General features: G+C 35.9%; 1 protein-coding gene across 1 annotated transcript in view; it reads right to left on the reverse strand.

Annotated features, from left to right (window-relative positions):
- Positions 1-25,662, reverse strand: part of LOC139137592 (F-box only protein 42-like) — a 112,361-nt gene that overhangs the window by 40,103 nt on the left and 46,596 nt on the right. Inside the window, exon 2 of the mRNA XM_070705772.1 lies at positions 14,588-14,821. Coding sequence (XP_070561873.1) covers positions 14,588-14,821 — 234 coding nt within the window. The remainder of the gene's footprint in view (positions 1-14,587; positions 14,822-25,662) is intronic.

The following is a 25,662-nucleotide window of genomic DNA, read 5'->3' on the forward strand; positions in this document are numbered from 1 at the left end:
GATGGGGTAAACTGTAGGAAATTATCAGATTGTCTTTAGACCATAACAGATAGAGTCTCTCGTACTTGAAACAAACAGTGATACAGTAATCTTGAGGGCATTAATATTGCCTTTGTTTACTAGTTTGATTGCCAAATTAACTTTGAGTGGCTGTTTCAAATTTTTGTGGCAGTTTGCAAACTGGTGGTTGGATAGAGAGAGCCCTGCATGATGCATCACATGATTTTCATCACATTTCAATCAACCACTTTTAATTATTCATTTTTACCCTTCTACAGGTATTTACATCTAACTGTTCCACTTTCTGACACATTCCAATCAGAAATTGTGGCTTCAGTTTGGTCAAACTTTCTCTGGCACCTTTTTGTTGATTCCGTTCAGTGTGACATGTAACAAAGCCAGCATTTACAGTCAGCATACAAAACATAATTTACAAAATTGTTTTGGAAATCCAGAATTGCAAAGCTTCATTTGATGCAAGGTGAACTCAAAGTGCAGCTACGTATTAAAGATGAAAACACAAATTAAGGACTTTGTGATGGTCTTGATGAAAAGTGGACCACACGGAAGCTTGGACATGAAAATTGCCGAAGGAACACGTCAGAGAAAAACGCAATTACTCCACGCAGAGTAAAGGGAGATGTTTATTAGGTGTGGTACGTGCCACTTCATCTATGTATGATGTGATATACGTGGAATGTTGGACTGCAAATGTGTTAAATTTATATGTTAGAGTGGGATTAATTATGAAAACATTATTTTATAGATGTGTAAGCATCAGTATATAGTACATATCATTTGTGTCCATGGTGTCTCACTTCTGTCTTAATTTTTTGTGTCTGGATAATAGAATGATCGCAGGTACAAATTGAAACTTCAGTGTACGAAGTTATTTTAGACAAGAACTAAGAAGTGTGACACTTTTAGCTTTCATTGACGTTGATAATGTCTTATAAATGCTAAAGGAATAGGGGCTGTTCCATTTTTCACTTTACGAATTTTCATACCACACATATGCTGGACATCAGCAGACATGGAACGTTAAAATTCTCTAAGAGACTTGTAAAAAAAACTGTTTTGTCTATTGACAGTCTGTTACATGTTCACTTATTTATAGTACATAAGGGAATGGTTGCAGAAGTGTCTGTCACCATTAGATTATAATCTGTATAATCGAACATGGTACGGAAAGTTGGTGTGATGACAGATGACCATTGAAGAAATACTTGTGAACAGTGGATTAATCGTAACAAGTTATGGCAGCTTTGTCGGTGGTCTGAGGAAGTTAAGCATGGGTGTTGGCTGATGTGGAAAACACAAAAATAAGCGAGAGTGAAGACATATTAAAGACATCTGACTGGGTATATATCGCCTGTTAAGTGTACACAGTAATAATGTTAATACAAAGGGACATTTCCTTCTGCCCATCACGTTTATCTAAATTCAGATCTACAGTAATGCATACACACCAAAGGCAACCATAATGTGTTAATGTTGTGCTAATTGACAGTGCATCAGTCTTGCTGTTGTTTGCGGCTAGCAGCTGCTCATAAACGTGAGGAAGTAACAAAGAGACGCAGTACACAAGCCATCAAGACACATCAACAAATATCTACAAGGTTTTTCATCCTCTAATTTAGAGTGATAGGCATCATGATGATGGACATCACAGTACAACAAGGTGTTGATCATCATGCATTTGGTGAGTGATGGGCTTCTGATGCAATTTAATATAATGGGTATTTCTGATGGCTGTGCAGAAGGTGAGGAAATGAGTATGGTATACAGTTACTCAGAGAGCTACGTTGTACCGATAATAGTCTTCTATGTCTGGTGTGCTAAGTGAATCATCTGTAGCCTTGAAAAGTTTAGGGAAAACAACTTTTAACCAATTGCAGGTAATGAGTATTAGGCATTGTAAAGTAGTCCTGCCCGGACAGGATGGCATGAAAAAGATAATACAGTTAGGTACTGCATATAGCAGACAACAATCTTTGCTGACATTGCTCTGATGTATACAACTGAAAGTCTTTTACAGATGCCGTGATAACACAAACAGGATCTTTAATCAGGAAATCACAAATCTGTTTCTGACTAAAATCAGAACAACGTCATCCATCAGGACTCGAATCAAATGGCAAGTTTTCAACGGGATGTCTTGTTTTACAGCCTTGGTGTGTAATAACAACTATCTAGATGGAAAATCATTTTGGGGTATTATACAAACAGCTGTTACAGTAATAACTTTCATTTGTTTTGTCGGTAAGTGCTGCAAATGTACCTCTGACTACTCTAATCTGATCCTGATGGCTATCAGAGAATGGACAACAGTAATCAGTCTCTCCGCATAAAACCAATACCTACAACTCTTTAAATAGCAAAGTTCTCCAGTGGTGGCAAGCTTGGTAAACAGTTCAACAAACAACGCTAAATGCCAACTATGGAGACAGCTATCCCTGATCAAATAATATCACTAAGTACGATGACAGAAAGCATTCCAGTTTATGTTTGTGGAGAACTTCTGTTTACAAGTGATAGCTACACAACAAATACATGGAAATGAACACTTAACAGCCTCCTTTTCCCCCCCGAACAAATATTTAAATTGTTATATACATATACCGGTACAAACTGAACAGTACATTGTCCAGGCTGCATACCGTGTCCCATTTTCCATTTTTATAACAGGCACTAATTACTCATATCTAAATAGTTGAATAAAGAATCGTACTTGAAACCTTGCATTTAATTTATTAATGATGTGAAAAGAATGCAAAAAACTTGTGAGTTTAAATTAGCACCGATATATGTGCATGAAGTATATCACATATTATGGTGTGCCATTCACAGTGATAACTCCAATGGGAGTACCATTTATTTATTGGCTGAAATAATATTAAGGAAAGTGCAATATCTGGCAGAATTAAAATTTTAATGAGTTTGCTTCAATTTGATTAGATTCCTAATGATATCGATTGCCAAATGTAAATACACTAATAGGCAATCTCTCAGCTGTATATAACACATTTCTTCAAGGATATACCTGTAAGCTAAAATTAGCCACATACATGTACACTTGTTGTTACGAATAAGAAACTTGCTTAAAATCACAACATGATGAATGAATTATATAGCTTACTACCTCTTTCTCTGTCTATCCCTAGCTTGTCTTTCTTTGTATGTCTGTCGGTGTGACTGTCTGTCGTCTGGCGTGACTGTCCATTGTCTCCTGGAATGTTAATGTTAAGCACATGCATAGACACACATAGAACAAATCTATCCATTTTGTGAGCACCATCAATATGAATTACGTCAATAGAACATGTATGCATACAATCGGAAACAAATTGCAGACGCGACATCGATGTTTTTCACCATTTGTATCCCATTATCATATCAGTTTATATCTTGCTTTGCAGACTGCAGTATGTTAAAATGTTCAATATTTCATTTGCAACTACAGCCATCACATCTGCCCTAGTGTGCAATATAATAAATGCATGACTTTATGACCCGTTTATCCAGAAGTGAAAATATGATCGTGAGGCTGGTACATGATCGTCTTCATGTCATCTCTGATATTTGTAAATTGTGGATCGATTCCCTGTAACTCTGATTTTGTCTTTCTCTATCAACACAATATTATACAGAAGAAATATTATATCTTTGTAATGTTCTAAGAAACTTTTCATACCTGTGAAATCAGAATTCTATGGACTGATTTACCGTAGTCCAAAAGAAAGTGAAATAAATAAATAAATACTGATGCTGATGACTGACTTAACCCTTTCACCACCTTGGTTTTACCCGAACCCATTGTTATCAATGGTGATCTTGGACCTGTTTACAGGGAATTGGGGGTGAACAGGTTAAGGTAGAATGTACCTCAGGGACACTGAGATATTTGGCAAATCAGATTTTTTACTATACGTTTCTGGTCTTCTGCTTGTCAGGGCTCATTTTGAAGTTCTTGGAGTAAACTGATTTTTTTTCTCTTATAGAGTTAACACAGGGATGGCAACCATTTTGAAACACAAATTTCAGTAAATCATATGCACAATGTAATTTGTTTTTCTAGTATTCTAGTACAAAAGTTTGTGTGACTCCCTCCCCCTAAAGGAAAGTTTCTTGAAGCGAAAATTTAGTTTTTTCAGTTGCCAGGCTTATACTTTGCACAGACCATAAATTTGTATTTGTACAGTTGTTGTGTAGACAGAATCAATACATTAAATTTAATGGCTGAACTACGATGTACAATATGTTTATGCTACTGGTATAGATTGTTAGTGTTAATACATCACTAAGGAAAACTAAAAAGTTGAACTACAGTCCCTCTACTTTTATGGTGTCACTACTGAAAGTTGACTTTTTCAAGTTCTTTTCAATCTGTGTTTAGGAAGAGATGTCACTGCATTGAAATTATGACATTCTAACATCGACAAATATGACCAGTTCTGTAGAACAACTTTAACACATACTATATGAAAAACAAACCTTGAGAAACTGAGAACATAACATTGGGTTTTGTCATGTCATTCAGCCAGGATTAGGATGTACCGGTAATCGTAAACAGTGTGATTATAATTGCACTGGGTATGGCTAATACGAAGTCTGAGGACGAGGGAATTAACAACTATGGTATATTCAAAGCTTCAGGTAACAAGGCATAAAGAAGTAATGCCTTTGCAAATGACATGTTTTCCTTCAAATATCTTTTGTAAAGTTTAATTTCCCGGAAGTATAACACCAGTGCTAACCAAAACAAGGCAGCTTGTTCACACCAAACCATGAATCTGGAATTCTTTAAGCCGTATCCTGAGGATGTTTACAGATTTCTGACATGTAGAAATACTCAGTAAAATGTGTTTTTACACTTTTCCTTTTTAAATTTATCCTTGAACACTTTCTGTGTCTGTTTCCTGAACAGGAGTTAATTTGTCTCATCGCTGTCAACAGGTTCAGATTGGCATGCAGCCTTTCTGCATTCCAGATCTGTACGTCTACACTTTTATTAAGGTCCCAATTTTTTCAATCATCACTGCTAAGGAAAGCCTTCTTTCAGGAATGGCCAAGAAAAAACACTTTGATTCTAATTCAATTATATGGAAACTATGCAACTGCTGTGCTTGACGTGTTTTGGAACTCTTCCAAGCATAGGGCTGTATCCAGGCCAACAAGGCAACAGAGATCTAAGTCATGCTGAGTAAACGCATAGATAACAGTTCCAGTTCAAATGGGATATGTGTCTGTGTGTTTACAATTACCTGGATGAACAGTTAAATTATCATTCCGACAAAAAAAAAGTTAGCCCTATCTGTCAATCAACGTAAATGATACCCATACTAGTATATCATGTAATTTACAAAACTTTCAGCATTTGCTCTTAACGTGAGCGGGCATATCATGACTCTGATTAGGAGTAGCTATGTCATATGCTTTTTCTTTTCAGTCAAAGGTAAATGTACAAGTACGACTGCATGCATGACCACGGCAGATAATAATGTCTCACATCTCAACAAGTCTATGGGCCTTTGCTCACAGCAGTATGAAGATTATGATTCAATTTTCAACCTCCAATATGCATCAGCAAATTCAATAGCAGGGCCGTGTTTATTTTGGAAAGGTTACATGTACCTGTAATTGGTGCGATAGCTGTACCTAGAATAACTTAAATTCAGACTTCACTCATGGAATTACAAAGCCCAAAGGCATCAAAATTCATGATTCTGATATGCTGTAGGCTTGTTGGAACACAGCTGTGAGGGTAAGCTGGATTGCTGGCCAGATTCTTGTGATTTGGTGAGATTATCTTTCACCTTCCTACCTGGATTAGATGATGTGATAAAAGTTACCCCTAATCAACTAATGAACACAGCTTTATCCTCAGTGACCTTTGATACAGCTTGCCTCCTTCTATCCCAATACTGAACTCAAATCAAACAAGACGTGATTTTTTTCCCAGACACAAACTTGTGGTAAACCTTATGTTTAATCCTTTGGTCCAAATGGGACATTGTTTGAAATTAGACATGTATTTATGGTTCTACTCCAGAATAAAAAGGACGCTATGCGTTCTACAGACTCAGTACGCCCAAGAGATCACGTGATCATGGTACAAACAAACCCACATGTGCACTAACGTGTATGGAAATACACGTTCGTCTATGCGCGTTTACGCACGTGGGTTTGTTTGTACCGTGGTCCATTCAAATTCCGGGTTTGACCTATTGCTTCTTGAGATTAATAAGTTTTGAATATCATTTAGTTATTGATGTCCTCTCCAGATTTTCTACATTACTTCTGATTTCATTCCTTGCAAGTACAGAATGAGCAGTATTTGTCGTGAACCCAGCAAGTAGGCTGAGACTGAAGGCGTTGTTCCACTTCTCTGATGCGAGTTCAGACTAATCATTTACCTCCGTTGTAGCCCAGGAACAAACTACTCCTGCCCAGCGGCTGTAATGCTATTCTAAATGTTAGCAACTCAAACATTGATACATACCAAGGAAACCTTTCATATACATTGTTGTCAACTGTACATATTACAATACTTCCCTATTCAGCATTGCTAAGGAAGGGTGAGTAAATTGTCATATTACAGCAGTTATTTAGCCACTAAAATTTCCAAAAGAAAAATTTTGTGAACTTGGTGGCCTTTTTAGTATTTAATGACATCAAATTATACACTTGGGTTGCCATTGACGCTGTCTTGCTTTTAGTGCTGCTTTTAAAATGCCTGGTAGAAAAAAGTAGAAAAAATGCCAAAATACAGAGATTAATTAACTTTTTTCATAATTTTCTGACATTGGTTTTTTTCAAAAACTTGCCATAGCAAACTTCCATCTAGGGATTTCAGGTCATTTCTACGACTAGGTTGCCGATATTTCTAAAATTGAAGTAATACGGAATGGGCAAATTATTCCTTAAATGTCACAACTGATGTGGTTTTAATGTCAACGGGTCACTCGCCTTCTGAAAGGAGAAGTGCCTACCGTCGTCTTTTCCCATGAATTGCTATTTTGCCATGGAATCAGCTGGGACCACAAATACCTCGGTATAATGTAGTAAATGTGTTCCAGCCAACCCTCAGAGGAGTACAGCATCTGAGAAAATACAGTGCCCCTAATAGTTTTATCTCCTTTCCTATGGTTGGGTGCTCCCTTGATAAATTACAATCCTGTATACTTTTGATGTTTCTTTATGTAAAATAAAGGATAGTGGTTTCTCATTGATGGATTTTCTTTGAGAATGACAAGAATTATGGCATAGTCTACTGGAAACTCTGAACAATAACAGGGATCTGAACCACTGGTAACTTGTAAAATTAAATCTTTTTTGTCACTATAGAAACTTGATATTTTTTGCAATAATATAGTTTTATACATACACTTCATATATTTTATACTTTAAATTAGGTACTAGAGACTGCTATACTGTTTACAGTGTATGGTATGTGATGAAATGTTATGAATATTCTATGTAAGATGCATCAACCACTATGGAATTCACCAATTTTGAATGTAAATTCTACTGAAAATGTTTCATGTTACCTGTATGGAAAGCCTATCCTCAGATATGTTATATACAAAGTGTATTAATTGATCTGGGCACAATGCTGGAAGATACTCACACGATTGGGGTAGTCTTTAAAGCCATTGATATACCAGTATCGCTATTGAACATGGTATTTGAGTGAGACTTTGCAACACATCTCATGACAATGACTGAAATATCGCAGTGCTTGAAATGAATATTTCAACAATGGTGAAGAATTACACACGTCAGAATTCAGCAAAAATTTTAATACTAAGTAAAGAGCTATCAGTACTTGCAGGACCTGGGGGATGTAATGGATATGGGCAGATGGAACATAAATGGCACACCCATTGTTCTAAATCTATATACATGTACACTCATACTTTTTTGTATCAGCTACTTTTAGCATTTCCAAAGATGCATCTGGTTTCTGCTGGCCCACCCTTGTGAATCTTTCATGAGTTGTAAAGGTAAGCCACTGTAAAAGCCACTATAAAAATGCAACTGAAGGTGGTTTGAGAGCTGTATGGATATGTGAACATCACTGCTTTAGGGTGAAATGCAACCTACCAATGAAAAGTTTAAAACTTTTCCAAAAAATGACACTTTAGTCAGGAGAAACTTTTAAAATATTTACATTGGCAGTCAAAAAAAATTCCCAGATTTACCCAGATTAGGAAAGGTAACATGAAAATTTATCAACATCTGAAATTCAACATGGTTACTGTTGTGTTAGCACTCGGGAGGGTAGTGGAATCTGCAAAAGTGTGTAAAACTTACAACTGCCAACTTAATCTTTCCATCTGAGCAAGCTAAACTCTCATCCAACTGGTAATGAGGCTTAGGGGCCAAACAAGGTACCAAGATTGCACATGTACTTCAACTTGTGCATAAAATTTATCCTTGACCCTGATATGGTGTTTGAAACACTCAATGAAAGAGAAAAAAGTAACCTTTCTTGTTCAAATTATATTTTAAATGTGAGCAAAATTTTATTTCAATATTTTCATGCTTGAAACATTTTGAGATGAAGCTACCCTATTAAAAAAGCATGAAGTTTATTTTTCAAATCTTGACTCTCATTGTACAAATTTTTAGCTTGCATCCACATGATAAAATGGAAATGTGTAGTTGTTACATTGCCTTACAAAAATTACACAATAGATAATTGTTGCTGAATTACATGACCAGTTTTTATTCACGTATGCTATAAATTTCAACAAAAAACGGTCCAATTTGAATTTGTTCAGACTATCAGTATTGGTCAGAGGATTGAACAAGGCTGATCACCAAATATTAGTTTTTCTCTGTTTGTTCAGGAAACTGTGCAGTATTTCTTTCTCTTCCGTTCAGGAGTACTTGCAATTTTCATATATTCATGGGCAATTTTAACAGCCAATAATGGTTGCAGCCATTTAGGAAACGATAAATGGGAAAAGATATAAATACATGCCGACATTCATGTCATCGCACAAAGTCCTGTGAGTGAAACATGGCTATGATCTGGTAGGCAAAAACCTACAAGGCGGATCTCTTTGATCTATGCTTTGTAACTGACAGAGTTAATAAATTACCATGGCAACTATCAAATCATTACAGGGCACAATTTACATTTAGGTGTTAACAGTCTCACTACCGCAGGCACTGTACACAGAGTTCGTACAAAAGTGTCACTGTTTCATACATTTCATATCATTCTACCACAGTGGCTCAGATAAAAATATTTCTTCTACAAACACTGATTATCAGAACCTGACTGATAAGATTTGCTCAATTTCTGGTCAGGTCCTGTCATAAAGTCATTAAGTTTCTAATGGGCACATCTGACATTTATATCATTGCTAGAATGCAAGTACATTTAATCTGTTGGAGCCGAACAACTCCAAAGTGCTTGCATCCATAATGATGGACATCTACTGCTAGTTAAAACCTGACCTTATTAAACAACACTTTGGCTACAGGGAAATGTTGAAAAATTGTAAAAAAATTACACCCTGGATTGCAGGATTCAGAGTTATGAAAATAAAAATGTGATATTTAAAAACTTATTCTTCATACGCAAAAAACAATTCAAACATCTCCAAATATATGAAGACTTCACATTAAAATAAAATGCAACTCAAACATGTAAAGAAAATATATGAACAATAAATATCCAATTGAGACAATTGATTGTATTTAACGGGTGATTCATAAAATCAAATTGAAATTGTGGAAGATAGTGTAATCTGTAGGATCATTAAAACTTAAGCATCTTTATAGATTATGATTGGTTATTGTAAAGTGTAAACCCCTAAGAGAGAAGGATTAATCTTTCTTTGTTAACAAGTCTTATGATACTATTTAACTGTGAAGTTTGGACACAGAGTCTTCAGTCAAAAATGGTTAATAGAGTAAAATTTAAACTGGCCATTTTATTACCCGTGATGATAAATAAAATTAATACTTCCATCATCAAAGCATATTGATATGTACACTGACCTTGACTGGAATCTTAGACATGTTCAAAGTCCGAAAGCAAAATTTGTGAAGCTAGTAATACATATATCACACCATAGCACACAATATGGCAATGCCCAGTAATAGTATTGCCGCTGTCATTTGTACACAGAGATTTTGTAACCGTGCATTGCAGTACACAATTGTAACATTATTCAGGATTCCATTGCTGTTGGTTAGTTATGTAGGCTATACTGTAATGATAGAAATATTGTTGTTTACCACAATGTTCATATTAAAATTCATGACATAAACAATTTACAACCAATTACCTTGATTGACTATTCATTATATATTCAAAATTTACATAATGACAAGGTAAAATATTTCAATAGGAAAGTCGAGCTGCCATTAATATGCATGTAAATAAAAAACTTTTTTTATACCGGTATACCGGTAGACTGTGACTACTAGTTTCCCACTACACCTATTGTTTGGGGAAAGGGAATTTCTTTTAAGACTGAGAACATGCAGATTCCAATGAATATTGACCATATCTTCTTCCTTTGTTACAATTTAAATCACAGAGCTGAGGTCTTTCCCAGGCTTCAAGGTAGGGACTCAGCTGTTCCCACTCCATACATTATTCCGGGATAATTATTGCTGACGTAGTGTTCAGTGCAAAGCTGTGTGGATTATAAGTGGATATCAAGAAATTTGAAAAAGTTGGTGCATGGTGTACCATGAGAGACCCTTCAGATACAACAATATTGATCACATTGTTTATTGGCAGTTTACTGTTTGTTCCCATTCTTCATCACCATATCATTTTTGTGATGGATTAAACCCAAAATCTGAAGGGACCACAGTACCACAACAACATGCTTATAGAAATATGTGTCCTTCTATATGCGTTTGTACAATGTGTGTTTGTTTGTACTGTCATCATGAGATTTCTTGAGCAGACAATAAATCAGTAAGACACCACACATCCTTTTTCATTCAAGAAAAGAACTATTGATTAAAAAACTGGCCATCATAACTAAGAGAAAATAGGGCACATGTCTAATCTATGACATCTACCAGTATGACAATCTATGATACAATAATGAGAAAATCGGCATGTTCAACGCAAAATTAATATGTTTTGAATATAATAATTTTTGATTGAATTAAACTCTTGAATGGAAGTACTGCTGTAACAGCAAGAATGATGGGTAGGATAAAGTGTATAAATTTTTCAGATGATTGAGCCCTCAAGTCAAAGGTCATTAAACTTTCTCCCTGCTGCCATTGCATACAAATATTGGAAATACCTTGCTGAGATCTGTCAATGGTCAGAAACATATCCCCACTGAACTCTGACTTTTGCAAGGTACCATTGTCAAAGCCAATTAACGATATCAAAGTTGGTGACACAACAGAATCACCACATACTGGGAAAATGGCTTGCAGTTACAGGTTGAGTACATTTGAACTTATCAGTGGAAATCTACACTGTCACCTGGGGAGGCCTGGCATTGTATCTGTGGTATATGGCACATCGGTATTGCCGCATAACATCAAACATACACATGCATTCTAATATACGTACACACAAATTGTGGATAAGTCGGAATCAGAAAATAGGCTGTGCCAATATGGGGTATTTCTATCAGAACTTGGTATTATATGGAATGGTATGTGGAAGGGATGTCAATGAGTAATGTCATTACAGGAATGGAATTTTTTTGTTTCAGACTGAATCTAGGATCACAGAGTGACAAAGGATCATGTCCTGAAAACAGGGCTCGACGTAAGGTCAAATCATCCACTAGCCCGAAGGACTAGTAGCAGTTCATTTTTAGTAGTCCTAAATGAAATCTACTAGTCCTGCTCAAGCAAAGCCAAATGTTTCTCTCATGTTCTAAAGAGGTGTATATGACCATTCTCATATTTTTTGTCGCAAAGGTTTTTAAACCCAATAACTAACTTTCATGCAAGACTAGCACATTTGCTTACTGCAAAATGTTTAACTTTGAATCATATATAAACCACAAAAATAACCTGAATGAAATGTCCTGTGTAGGAGGAGAGGTCATGAAAATAGCCTATTGCCATCAAGAATAAAATAAGACGTAGGGATGAATTTGTTGGAAAATTCTTCATAGCTCAGGTAGTGCGCCATTAATTTGCAAAGAACATGTTTGTTCATGGTGGGGACAGATTTGTTTCTCCAGAACTGACATTCATACAGCCATTCACAAATGTTCCTGTGGAGTGCCTTCATATTTTTGACATATATCACATTTTAAAATTGACCAGCTTGTGGGGAGGACCTTTCATTTGTAATAATGGTTTGTGAAAAACTTTGTTTTTAATAGTAAAAATGTTGCATTTTACCATTTCATGTGCTTGTGTCTTTTATGAGTTTTTGCCAGTTACTGGTAACAAATGTGATTAGCACAAAAATAACCAATGACTCCCAGAAGTGATTGGATAAAACAGTCTGATACACCCATTTCATACGTTGTTTATTCACTACTGTTTTAAGGGTCACTTCACTATTATTGCCCCAATAATTTACACTTTTCCACTAAAATGGCAAAACAATAAGTTGCTAGCACCAAGTTATTATCTGTGAGGAATTCCCTCACCTGTGCAAGCAGTAGCAACTTGCCATAGCACTGTTTTGGCAAGCTAGATGGCTCTTTTTAAGATCAGCTTCAATTAAGCTAGGGGGTCTTGACTATATATGGAGGTCAGCATGTGGAGGCATTCTAAAGCAGGGTCAAGCTGGCTACGAACTATCGGAGGTGTTGTTTGGGAATGCCCCTGAAGAAATCTTGAGAAAAATCTTCTTTGAAAGGCAGTGATACAGTGTTTGAACGAAATTGTGGGGTTGCTCATGTTTTTAGGCGAAGTGATGAGCTTCAAGCAAACCAAAATACACGACGTGCAGACAATTCCGTTTGATGCTCAGCGTTGAGCCATGTTTCCCGGGGCAATGTTACTATGGCGTGTACAGTACAATTTGATTCTCCGTAGCAGGTAAACTGTTTCATTTTAAGTGGGTGATCAATAAAGTTTGCTTCACTGTTTCACTGTCCAATTTGTTTGGGTAAAAGTTAGTTTATTTTTATATAAAATTATCGAGGCTTGGTTCATTCTTATCGAATGAGTGGCCCGGCGTCCCATTAGTTTTGTAGTGATAAACTTTCCTGGACAGCTACGGAACTTGAAAATTGCACTAGTCCACAGGACTACCTCCGAAGACATTTTTACTAGTCCTCTTGAAAATTTACAAGCCTCGGGCTAGTGGGCTAGCGCTTATGTCGAGCCCTGGAAAAGTGCATGCTTTAAAAATCATTGAATCATGTTTATGCAGTTATGTGTCAAAAAGTTGTCAGGAGCTGACAGGCTAGTAAACAATTATATATGCCAGATGTGATGTAACTTGACTTTGGAAGTTCAAGTGTGCAAAATCACGGCATTTCTATTACTTACACTATCTTTGCAGTTTGGCGATGTTAAAACATTTAACAATTATCAGTAATTTAATTAATTAGATCTTGAAAGCCCTAGCTTAGCAGCAAACAACAAAGGCAAACATATCACAAGGAATATTAATTTCACATTTCATGCGTCATCACCTGTAGCATGTAATTTTAACGAATTTGCTACAAATTTGCGAAAAAGTTTGAATATGTTGTTTGCAATATCAGCACATTGTTCTTCAAGTCTTTCTAACCCAGAACTGTTTGATTTGTCCAGATGTCTAATGCCCCATTGCCAATGTACTCCAAAAGCCCATAAAATCTCACACTCGATTTCCAAAGTAAATATATCATTTATGCAATTTTTTAATAATGAGTATGTAAATCAACTGACAATGAGTTGCCAATGGAGAATACCATGGTCATTGGTCTAAAATTGTATGTCATGGAAAATATCACTACGCATTGTCTAAAACATCACCATTTCATCACCAAAGTCTTGAACTGGTACAACTGCTAGTGTTTTTAATAATAGTCTTGGGAAATAAATTAAAAGGATAAGTTGCACATGGCATGTCAAGTCTGTTTGAGCTTCAACACAAGTTCTTTTCAATCTGGACACTTCCAGGCCAAAATGCCACCTGACAACAAACTACATGCTATACCTGCAGTTCCAGCTCTGGCCACACTATAACTATGAGACATTTCATATATTGATTTGTATACTGGTATATTATCTGCTAGGAAGTCCCTGTACAAAACATTGGTGATTTCCTGACATAGCCAGTATGCATCCCACACATACCGGTAGGCCATTTCATTCATGTTTCTGCATTTAAATGGAGCTAGTCTATCAATTATTAAATTTTCAATTCACAGTTGTGTAATTATTTGTGAATATGTGTCATATTAATCATACATCAGAAATTAAACTCACAATATGCTCATTACTACTGATGATGATACATGAGATAGCGTAACATGATGTATGGTTTGCTTTGCAATTGAGTTCCTAGGGAAAATTGAGACAGTAATTCATCTTTCTGGGAATAAAACATGGGAACACAGCATCTGGGCAGGATTACACATCTTTTGTCATGCCATCTGATATTGATTTGCAGAAAATCTCCTCTCACCTGTTGCTAAAACACGACTCCACTCCCGCGTCTCTAGGTCCAGTTGCCACATGTCGTTGAATGCTGTGCTGGCTGAGGAGCAGCCGCCGAAGACGTACATGGCTCTGTCGAGGTAGCAGGCACTGTGCGAGTAGCGGGCGGTCAGTGGTGTCTCCGTTGGTTCGGAAACGCTCCACTGCAAGCAGCTGGACTGGACAGCATGTTGGAAACTAAAGTACTTCTGCCGTATCACACCTGAAACATGGCAGAACAGAGGATATAGAATCAAATGAGTGCAAAATAAAGTGAAATTGTATATGACCTTTTAAATATGGCAATACCTAGTAAATATACATATTTTGAAAACCTTTAATAAATTTCTGACTCCAGTGAGTTAATTTTTGTTGAGTGAAAGGTTTATTTTTATCCAAGATGTAGTAGTATTTTTTGTACTTTATGGCTCTGTTTATATCATTTGCATAGAATTTAAACTATTATTATAATTTTTCATTAATTACAGGTACAGGGTAATTAACACAGAACATGTACCGGTGTGTTGGCCCTTCACGGCAGATCATTTCTGATAAGAGTATCATAATCTCTATTATTTTTTTTTCAGTTATGGTATAACTTTATTGCTACCTTTTGTTTCTCATTTGATACAGTAAACATCTAAGTACTGGTATACCTTGAACAAGAGGCAAGGCTACCGGTACAACGACAAGCTATTTATGCATGATTTATCACCTGAGCAGGTGCAATCATTCAAAATGCAAATATAATCCCCCAAACCTGGGAAATTATTGCAAGATCCTCTTTCCCTTTTGACTCATAAAATATAAAAAAAAATGAAAATATTGTATGAACACTCCTTATTAGATTCCTGAAACTCATCAAAGTTGTCATAAATTGGAAAAGACAGCCTGCTGTGAAATGTTAATGTCCACATGAGTGAAACGCTGATGTGCAAATCCTGAAACCCTGTGGAATTAAAAACATCTATCGGTAGACAGCCTTTTACACTGGATTGATGGTTTAGCATTTGTAGAACTTCTCCTGGGAGTTTTAATCACAAACGGAAAGGCATGAGTGAGGCCACTGCGTTTGAAATTCTGTGTTAATTTATACATCTTGCCCTTTTGAAGTTTAATTCATTAATTATAGAAACTTCTAGGGCTGCTGTATTTCTCAACTGTCTCAGTGACTTTTATCAGAAATGAAAAATTTACTTGTTCACATCCATTGCAGCGTGTTATGGGCAAGATTGTGTTTTACTGCCCCGATTAAACACCATCAGGGTCAATGTGTGCATAGGGAGTGTTCAAGTTGTCAAGTTGTTGTCAATTGGTGGGCGGGGAAGGATGGAAGTTTCCAGAAAGTTTATTCCCTAACAGGCTAGAAGTTTTTTAAATATGTGGTTATGCCTTACATATTGGGCATGGAGTATCATGTTTGATCAACCTGCGGGTGCATTTACCAATAATAATCTATTAATTGGTTTCTTGCATTTTGGGCTATCAATGGACCAAAGAAGCTACAGACAATCTTGTCCGAATGCATTGTGAAACAAAGTAATGTAAATTTGTGCACCATTATAGTACTTCTTTATCTGTATGAGGTTTTGAATGAAATTGGCCTACACATTTCTGAGAAATGGGTTTTGACATGAAACAATTCACAACAAAAAGCAACTGGGCAGCCATATTGGATCATATCACAAGACAAAAAATATACCCAGTATGACATAGTTCACTGCTTTTTTTTTGGTAACATATTTTCATTGAAATCAGTACACTCATGTCTGCGTAGAGCCTCCAGATGTGCAAAACTAGATACCAAATATGGCAGTCTGGCTGCACATTGTGCCCTACCATAAAACATACTAATTTGCATCCTATGCCCAGAATGTATGCTAAGGCAGGATCACCCATTAGCTAATCATCACTGCTACAGTAATTGGCTACAGTTTGTTTGAAAAATGGCCCTGGACTTAAATATCAATTTTAACAAAACGAACAGCAGGTGACTTTATTGTACTGTTTTGCAGATCACATTGTATTGACTGAACTTGTGACGTGCTTGAATATTTGGTCCTGGCATAACCAGGAAACTGCATCAAATGGACAGACAGATGGTACAAATTATTCAAGTTCCCTTTTTGTAAGCATTCACTGAGCAGTACTTCAATCATTTCAACATTAAAGCCCCAATAGCTGCGAATGTGTAATAAACCGATCTCAAAATATTCTCAGTTTTCCAAGAGTTTTTTTTTGAATATGACCCATTTAACGACTAAAAAGATGTATAACACTGTCATAAGTGTCAAAAGTGACATGTAAATTCAAATGTTTTACCATCATTTTAGATTTCCCGCCATTTTCAAAAACTAATCATGTGACAGAGAAAATAAAGATTACAACAACATACTGTCAGCCATCATGTGAGTGCATTCAAGTAAATTGCATCATGCTTGTTTTTTGGATGAATAGAATGTGTATGTGCATGAAATATTGCAATTTTTGTACTTTTCTATGGGAACACTATTTTATGGGTGTGGCACCCGTTTATTATTCAACTCGTTAAAATATGTAGTCGCGGTTCAAATCAGGCAGCAGTGATACGTCAATACATGTCCTTCAGTCAGAACATTTACATGAACAAATGTTCGTTTGAAAATAAAATCATGAAATAAATTCATAGTAATTCGCAGCTATTGAGGCTTTAAATAACAACCTTCTGACACTATAGCTGTTGTGCAGAAAAGGAGTTCAAAGAGCAAACATTATAAAGCAAAGAATACCAGTGGGGTTTATTTCTTGATGATCATTTACATGTTTTGCTACAGTGCTTTTGACTGAAGTTGAGGAGACCACTATGTTTACAGCTGCAAATAATGTATATCTTTAACACAAAACTAAATCAAAACATGACGAAGAAAACACAATGATGTTGGCTAAGAAGTTTCTTCACAGATTCCTATATCAGTCTTTTATGTAACATTAACCACAGAAAATGTTTGAATTATTGATCAGACTTTTATCAACTGTTAGAGGCTGGATGACCACTGAATGCTGTGGTTTTGTGTGCCTTGTTTTATTATGTGGTAAAAGGTAAAACTGCATTAATTATTCATTCTTGGAACATTTCCTTGAAAATAAAAAAAGAAGCAGATACAAAAGCTATAAAGGTCATGTGACATAAATCATACGGCTTGGATGGCATTATCAATTATTCATAGTCCGACAAGCAAAACGATTTCAGTGATATTTAGATGGCAATTTCCATGGAGACGTCATTTTGCCGTGCTTCAACTGCAGCATTAAAGTTGCTTCACACATGTAACTGTTTCAGTGTTTAATTTAAACATCGAATACAAAGGGAAAGCAGTGAGGAAATGAACTGTTTCCAGGATTTATTCTGTACATCATGGGCTCGGTGATTTTACCTGATTTGAATATCATGCACCAAAGGTACCAGAATTGGAAACAACGCATTTTAAAACTTTTGCATGACATACAGAACTCATGAGCTGATCTGTATCTGTATAGGCTATAACAAAAACTCTCCTGCTAGAAAATTACCCAAAAATATCATTGGTTCTCTCATCAAAAGAGCTAAGTTCTGTAATTAAATTTTGTTTTATCGGTTCGCCTGGATGGTTGTCTTATAATGACTCGTTGAGGTGGATACAGATTGATAAGAATAATTGCGATAAGATAAATGCTGGGACTATCACACTAACATATGGCATCGCGTCAGTGCAAGAAGGCTGTAACTGACATTTTGGCAAAAATTATTCTTCTTCTGAAAATGATCTGAAATGACTTGTCATGTTGATTTAATTCAAATAGAGTAAATTCTTTGTGTAGAACCAATATTCAGTATTTATTAGAAAATGTTTTGTATTCAGATTGTGGATTCCAGTATTAACAAATTGACTTTTTCTGGTGCACCTGTTAAATTCTGAAATTTGTAGTTATGACCTTACTGCACTGACGTGACGATGGGTTCGTATGGTATAATGCATTATCCTGTAGTAAACTTAATGTTGGATACAATTTTGGATGCACGCTAGATCTGGCAGGGTACCAAAATTTTCTATTTTAAGTCAGAATTTGCCTCCAGTACAGATATTTGGTCTCTCAAACTTTTACAATACCGGTACTTTTTTGTCTACCACCTGTGGGGGCTATTTTGAAGTTCCCCGAGTAAATAGTTTTCATCTACTTACTGTGAAATCAAAAAATTAAATTTTTCCCCACAGAGTTAAGACAGAAATGACACAGGGATGGCAGTCATTTTGAATTTCAATTGTTGTTAAATATTGTGTCATTTGTTTTGCTATCAATAAATACCTGTATTTATTCTTGATTTGGAAAGGGGAATGGTTTCAAGCTTTCTCACAGTAAGTTTGAAGCAAAATCTATTAACCCTATGAGCGCCAAAGTCTATTTTTGTCCCTTTATAAAATAAAACCCAGCCAATTTTTCCCAGATTTTTGCCAAAATTTTGAGAAAAAACTGTAGCGAATGAAATGAAATGTCCATTTGGTCCAAAATTATCAAAAAATTTACAGAAAAATTCATAAAAATTGGTAAAATGTTGCATTAAAATTTTGGCGGGAAAAAATTACAGCGCTCAAAGGGTTAAGTCTTTCAATTTAGACATTATACTACAAGGGTATCACTGTGTCAATAGTGCTACAGTTTTTGGAGCCAATAGATAGCTAACTTGTACAATCCAATTGGGTTTTGTAAAAGCCAGATAGTATTGGCAGAAGTATGCCTTACAATGTACACAGTGAGTGACAGTAATGTAGCTAAGTTGTGTGTGTTTTTTGCAGCTCATTCAGTTTATGGACGTCCTGTGAAAACACCAAGCTTTATAAATATCACATAAATAATGATTTGAATAGAATGGCAGTATAGCTGGCGTTATCAATCATCATTATTATTTCATTAAATGGCTTAGCTTGTAGTGGACATACGTTTCTATATAATTTACCAACAGATTGACATTTTTATTGTCACAAATTTGTTATACGCTGAATAAGCTTGCTGTGTTTTATGATTACCTATGACATATGGCCTTCATGGTGTAAATTTAATATGATTAATACCATGATTTCTTTTTTGTAAAAATGCCAATTTTATAGAAGATTAAGCTGTCACTTTTGACATCTGTAACTGAAAAATGACATTCTTACAGCCTTTTTTTCCCCAAATTCATACAGACTTACACCAAGTTTAGTCAGATAAATCTGCCACTACATTGTCTGAAACTTTGACATATTTTGGCACAGCCTGAGATCACATATACTGCAAATATCCTTTGTGAGCTAGCTAGTTGAAATATGTTTTCACCATTATTTCATAATGGATAACTTTTGGAAATTCCCATTTCTCAAATGAAGTTCTGAATGAAGCTTCCTAAACATTGGTTGATATTGATTCAATCAACTATAAAATCAATCATAAAATACTCGTCTCATGAGCAAAGAGGCACATTCTGAGTTACTACCGGTAGTGCTGAATGGACAATGGTAAACATGAAACAGTAATTTTGACAAAACTCTACATCATGTGGTAAATTTGGATACTTTAACCAGAATGACTTATTCAAATCAAGTTCTGTTCATCTAATATACCGGTACATGTACATGGATGTATATAATAATACCAGGAGTACATGCATTATAAGTATGTATGTAAGTAGCACCAGTACATGCAGGTCAGCCATATTGAATTTCATCGTAAAACAAAATGATGAACTTATGTCCTGTTATTGGTGTATGTGCATCTGTCCTGACGCGCCTTTGTTTTCCACTGCAGTAAAATTGATGCAGGCATTTCTAATTAGTGGTTGGCACACTAAAAGATGACGTTAGCAACAGTAAACTAGAAAGCATTTGCAAGCAAAAGCGAAGTTCCAGAGACCAGAGCAGCAGAAGAAAATAGAATGTGTGAGGAAGAATGGTGCAGGATGAAAGAGTGCTTGGGATTTTAATATGCAAGCACGTACCTATAGTGAGGGCTGATACAACAACAGAATACAACTAAAAGCAAGGCAGTCCAGGGAATTACAGTACACAGATTACAAATGCCTACATGTACGGTAAAAACGCAACAGATACATACGGGGGCGACAACGCACGGAAATGTATATCAGACGAAAGGAGACATCGGACCTAGGCCGTTGAACTTGAAAACCGAGGCCACATGCATTTTCATTTGATTAAAAGCAATTAACGCTTCATCTGTTAAGAGTTTTTACCACTGACTAAAACAATTTTCATTGCTATGTCGCTGTTTTCACAAGATACTGACCGTTTGATCTTGGAAAGTTGAGTTGCTTTTACATGCAGCCAACGCATGCTGGTGCGGTGACAGACAGTTCACTATGCTATGCCATGCCACGCTGTTGATCGGCAGCATACATGATGTCTTCGTTCCTAGTTTACTTTTTATTTCAAGATGTGAGTCAAACAGAAATTTCATCAAATTGCCACTTCTGTATCTAGGGATTGTGTAATCAGTTTGATTTGAAAATATTTCGTCAATTGAGAGCAGAAATCGTCGCTGACTTTTGCTGTCTTTTGGCTATGGTTGTATATGTCCTTTACATAATACAATCGCCGCCGGTACCATCAAGGGTGGGACGTGTGAAATTGTTCTGCTGTTGACACTATTCATACAAATTGAAAGGAGTAATAACTAGGGACATTGTAACACAAAGAATCTACAAATAATCTGTCTTCCTTCCGTGTGATCGTACGGAAGTTGACCAGTCCGTGCCATTGTGAACATTTTGCCGTTGAACCTCATAGCGTCGCGGGTAACAATGATAGCGTCGGGTGAGATCGAAAGCGTCGCGGGCTTGAACGATAGCGTCGCGGGCCGCGACGCTGTTTTGGGCTGGGGAGAACCCTGTTAAAGCCTCGTATATGTATACAAATATCTTCGGCAAAACTTATAATAAAGTTATAAAACCCATCTTCAAAATGCGATCGCTCTCCGAAACGTCACAATATCTAAGCTCTTGAATGATGACGCATGGTCGCTGTGCTTGAATCATCGCAAAGCAAAAATTCAACATGTCCGCCAAGACCAGTCTAAACCATATGGAAGGCCTATGACGTAACAGTATAGCCACGTATGGCGAGTATTTAGAGAAAAATAAAAATCAAAAAGCAACAAAAACAAAGCGAAAGAAAGCTAGAATTATTAATAGCTGAACGCAATATGATGATAGTTGTGCAATGCAAAATAAAAATAATAAATAAACAAACAAGAAATGTCCGTGAAACCCATCCGAGCTGAGCGATGACGTCATAAGCATGTCGCAATGCATTCTGGATAATGAAGGTAAAATTTGTGTATAGCATGTTCTATGGTAGTAATACCGGAAATAGAGAAAGAAAGAAAGAAAGAAAGAAAGAAAGAAAGAAAGAAAGAAGGAAAGTGAGCAAAAACTAACAGTTCCAGAGCTGGTCTCTGGAACTAATAAACAAAAATAAAAGTTTAATTATTCAATAATATAACTTTTTAAAATTGCATTACAAGACCATGAATTAGGTACTGGTGAGTGGTATTGCGTGTTATGTGTGTTATTTACTGGTAAGAGAAATTTGACTGCACAATTTTCTTCTGGTACTTATAATTATTTGACTGCCCACATGTTCAGGTAAATTAACACCAGCTGAGCAGCAACTTTCCAGTGAAAATTACTGATAAATAATTAATGTTTGAAGTATCTGTCAATTTTTCAACATGAGATCGTGACCACAGATACATTTTTATGGCACACTTGTTTTTGCTTCATTCAACACTCTTGAAATTCTACACTCTTGACACGTAATATTCACACATGATTGGCTGTTGCCAAGAAACCGTGTTGAACATCCGCTCTTCAACATCATGAAAACACTTTCAATGGCCAGACCTCTTGCAAAACAGACCAACAATGCAGTATTCAGAGGAAACTCAATTTAAGAGTTTACACGTTGGCAAATGAGTATGACTGTTTGGCAAAGAACACTTCTATGATTTTATCATTGCAACAAGCCTTGGCATGTGGTTAGATTTTACGAAGTTAAACTCAGTTGGAATACACTTTATTTTTTGCATTATCCTGACTACCATCACTTAAGTAATATTTTACTGTCAATTTCTGTACAGAACTTCAATAAAGAATAAAACGACACTAAAAATTCACAAGCGACCTAACGGCCGATATAGCTTCGCTGTGTTTATGTAGAGAATAACTATTTTTGACACATGTTGATGAAGAAGGTGAAAATCCTTGATAGCTCATTTCAGTGGCAAGAAAAAAGTGGCTAAAATAGCTGCAAAAATACACAATTGAAGATTTCATCATAATTTGAATATATCACATTGGATCGTCCCTAAGAACATAGCCTAGATTCTAGTTCGTCCGCTTGCCTCAGAGCTAAATAATATGACGTCAAATATGTTAATTGTCTTGACACTGCAGCTGTGCCCAACCAAGTCATAGGCCAATCATGAGAGGTCATTTTCAGTGATTGACTTTGAAAGGGACGCTAGTGACGTCATGGTCTCAGTTGGTGACCATTGACATTCAAATGAGCAGTTTTTACAACTCTAGCTCAAAATACTGCTCACGAGACTAGACGGGAGTGGGTCAGAGGTACGGAGGCAAGCGGACGCACTAGAATCTAGGCTACTAAGAACATGTCAACCAAGCTATCTGACGAGTAGTGTTTTGAGAATGAAAATTTTCGGACCAAAAATGGCAAAAATTGCCCCAAAAATAAATATACATACCAAATATGAGCTAAAATTGCAGATTTCACCATAATTTCAATATATCATATATTAAAATAATCCCTTGGAACCTGTATACCAAATATCAAAGCTATCGACTTGCAGTTTTTGAGAAACAAATTTTTAGACCGAAGATGGCAAAAATTGCCCCCAAAAATACGAAATTACAGATTTCATCATAATTTCAAAATATCACATTTAGCTCATCTGTAGGAACCTGCATATCGAATTTCAAAGCTATCAGACCAGTATATTTTAAGAAACACATTTTTTGACCAAAAATGGAAAATATTGCCCAAAAAATAAAAAATTGCAGATTTCATCATTATGCCAAAGATCATTTGTAGGAACCTGTATACCAAATTTCAAAGCTATCAGATAAGTAGTTGTGGAAAAACACATTTTTGACCAAAAATGGCAAAACTTGCCCAAAAAATACAAAATTACAGATATCATCAGAAACTCACTATACCGGTATTACTAAGTTTATCTGTAGAAACCTGTATACCAAATTTCAAACCTATCAGACTAGTACTTTTTGAGAAACACATTTTTTGACCACAAATGGCAAAAATTGCCCCCAAAATACAATATTGTAGATTTCATCATAATTTCAACAAATATCATTAGGTTCATCTATGGGAACCTGTATACCAAATTTCAAAGCTATCAAATATGTAGTTTTGGAAATACACTGCTTTTGACCAAAAATGGCAAAAATTGCCCCAAAAATTCAAATTACAGATTTCATCACAAATTCAATATATTACTTAGTTCATCTTTAGAAACCTGTATACCAAATTTCAAAGCTATCAGACCAGTCCTTTTTGAGAAACACATTTTTTGACCAAAATGGCAAAAATTGCCTTAAAAATGCAAATTTGCATATTTCTGCATAATTTGAGAAATTTGAAATAGATAATCCCTAGGGACCTATGTACCAAATATCAAAGCTATCTGACTGGTAATTTTGAAGAAGAGGATTTTTAAAGATTTTTTTACCAAAAGCGACAAAAATTGCCTTAAAAATACAAATATGCAAATTTCACCACAATTTCAATAAATCTTACTGAAGTCACCCTAAATAAACTGAATATAAAATTTCAAAGCAATTGGACATGCGGTTTCAGAGGAGAAGGCAATTGTTGACGGACGACGGACGATGACGGAAAATCAACCTATTTGATAAGCTCCGCGTCGCTGACAGCGGAGCTAAAAAGGTAATGAATGGGTTCATGTAGCACAACAATCATGATACTATTTTACACAAAACTGGTAAAGCAGCAGGTTTATCTTTTGGTTGGTTAAACATAAATTACTTAAAGGTACAGTATACCGGCATTACATCCAGTGGAAGACATTATCTATGCTGAATACACATCAGTTAGGGAAGAGGAATACTTGTGTACGCTGAAGAAAGATAAAACTGGATTTGACGAGCAAGTGGACTATACTTCACCAAAAGGCCGTTGAAAGAAAATTCTTTGTTTGCCATCCTTGGATTTTTGAAAACCTACCAGCCAGCCAGGGAAAAATCAAACAAAGACAAAAAACACAAGTGTATTAACATAAGCTCATTTTTTACTTGGTTTCTTTAGGAAAAATAATATTTTTATTTGTAATACTGTTAACATCGAGTTTGTTCTCTCAATTTTCTCTGAAAACCTATCAACACGCGGACGACTAACAAAGAATTTTTTCTCAAAATATAGAGTTGAACTTCTTTTCCCACTGAAGACAAAGCTTTAGCAAAATTTGCTGATGAAAGAGCGGAACAGCTTCTCTGTAAACTTTTCCGGTTAGGTTTGGGATGGTGACAGCAGTTAGTGTGGTTACGGTATCTCTCATAGGTACATCACAATTCGGTCAGAGACTGCTCCAATTATGAACATGGTCTGGCAGAAACATTTGTAAGTCACTTTTTTACTAAACATTTAAATGTGAAAAACCTTGCATGTACCGTATGACACTGATTACTTTAAGGAAGGAAAATTATCTGGTGTACAGACTGACAGGCTAAACATTATTAGTTCAGTTATTGTATTGCTTTCTTTTCCCGTCATTCTTTCCATGATTAGTTAATTACACAATCAGAAATATTCCACCTTTCGACTCTCTCATTTTATTGCCACACCCATGAAATGATTAAATGAGATGGCTAAGATAACATTCAGGACATAAATGCCAATGTACTATTTACAAAAGATATTTTGAAAAAATCCACATCGTGCAAAACACCTTATCAATGGTGAGGGGCTCACAGTTAAATTATTGCATCTCTTTGACCTTAGT

This window comes from Ptychodera flava, chromosome 7 (assembly GCF_041260155.1).
Source record: "Ptychodera flava strain L36383 chromosome 7, AS_Pfla_20210202, whole genome shotgun sequence".
Taxonomy (NCBI): Eukaryota; Metazoa; Hemichordata; class Enteropneusta; family Ptychoderidae; genus Ptychodera; species Ptychodera flava.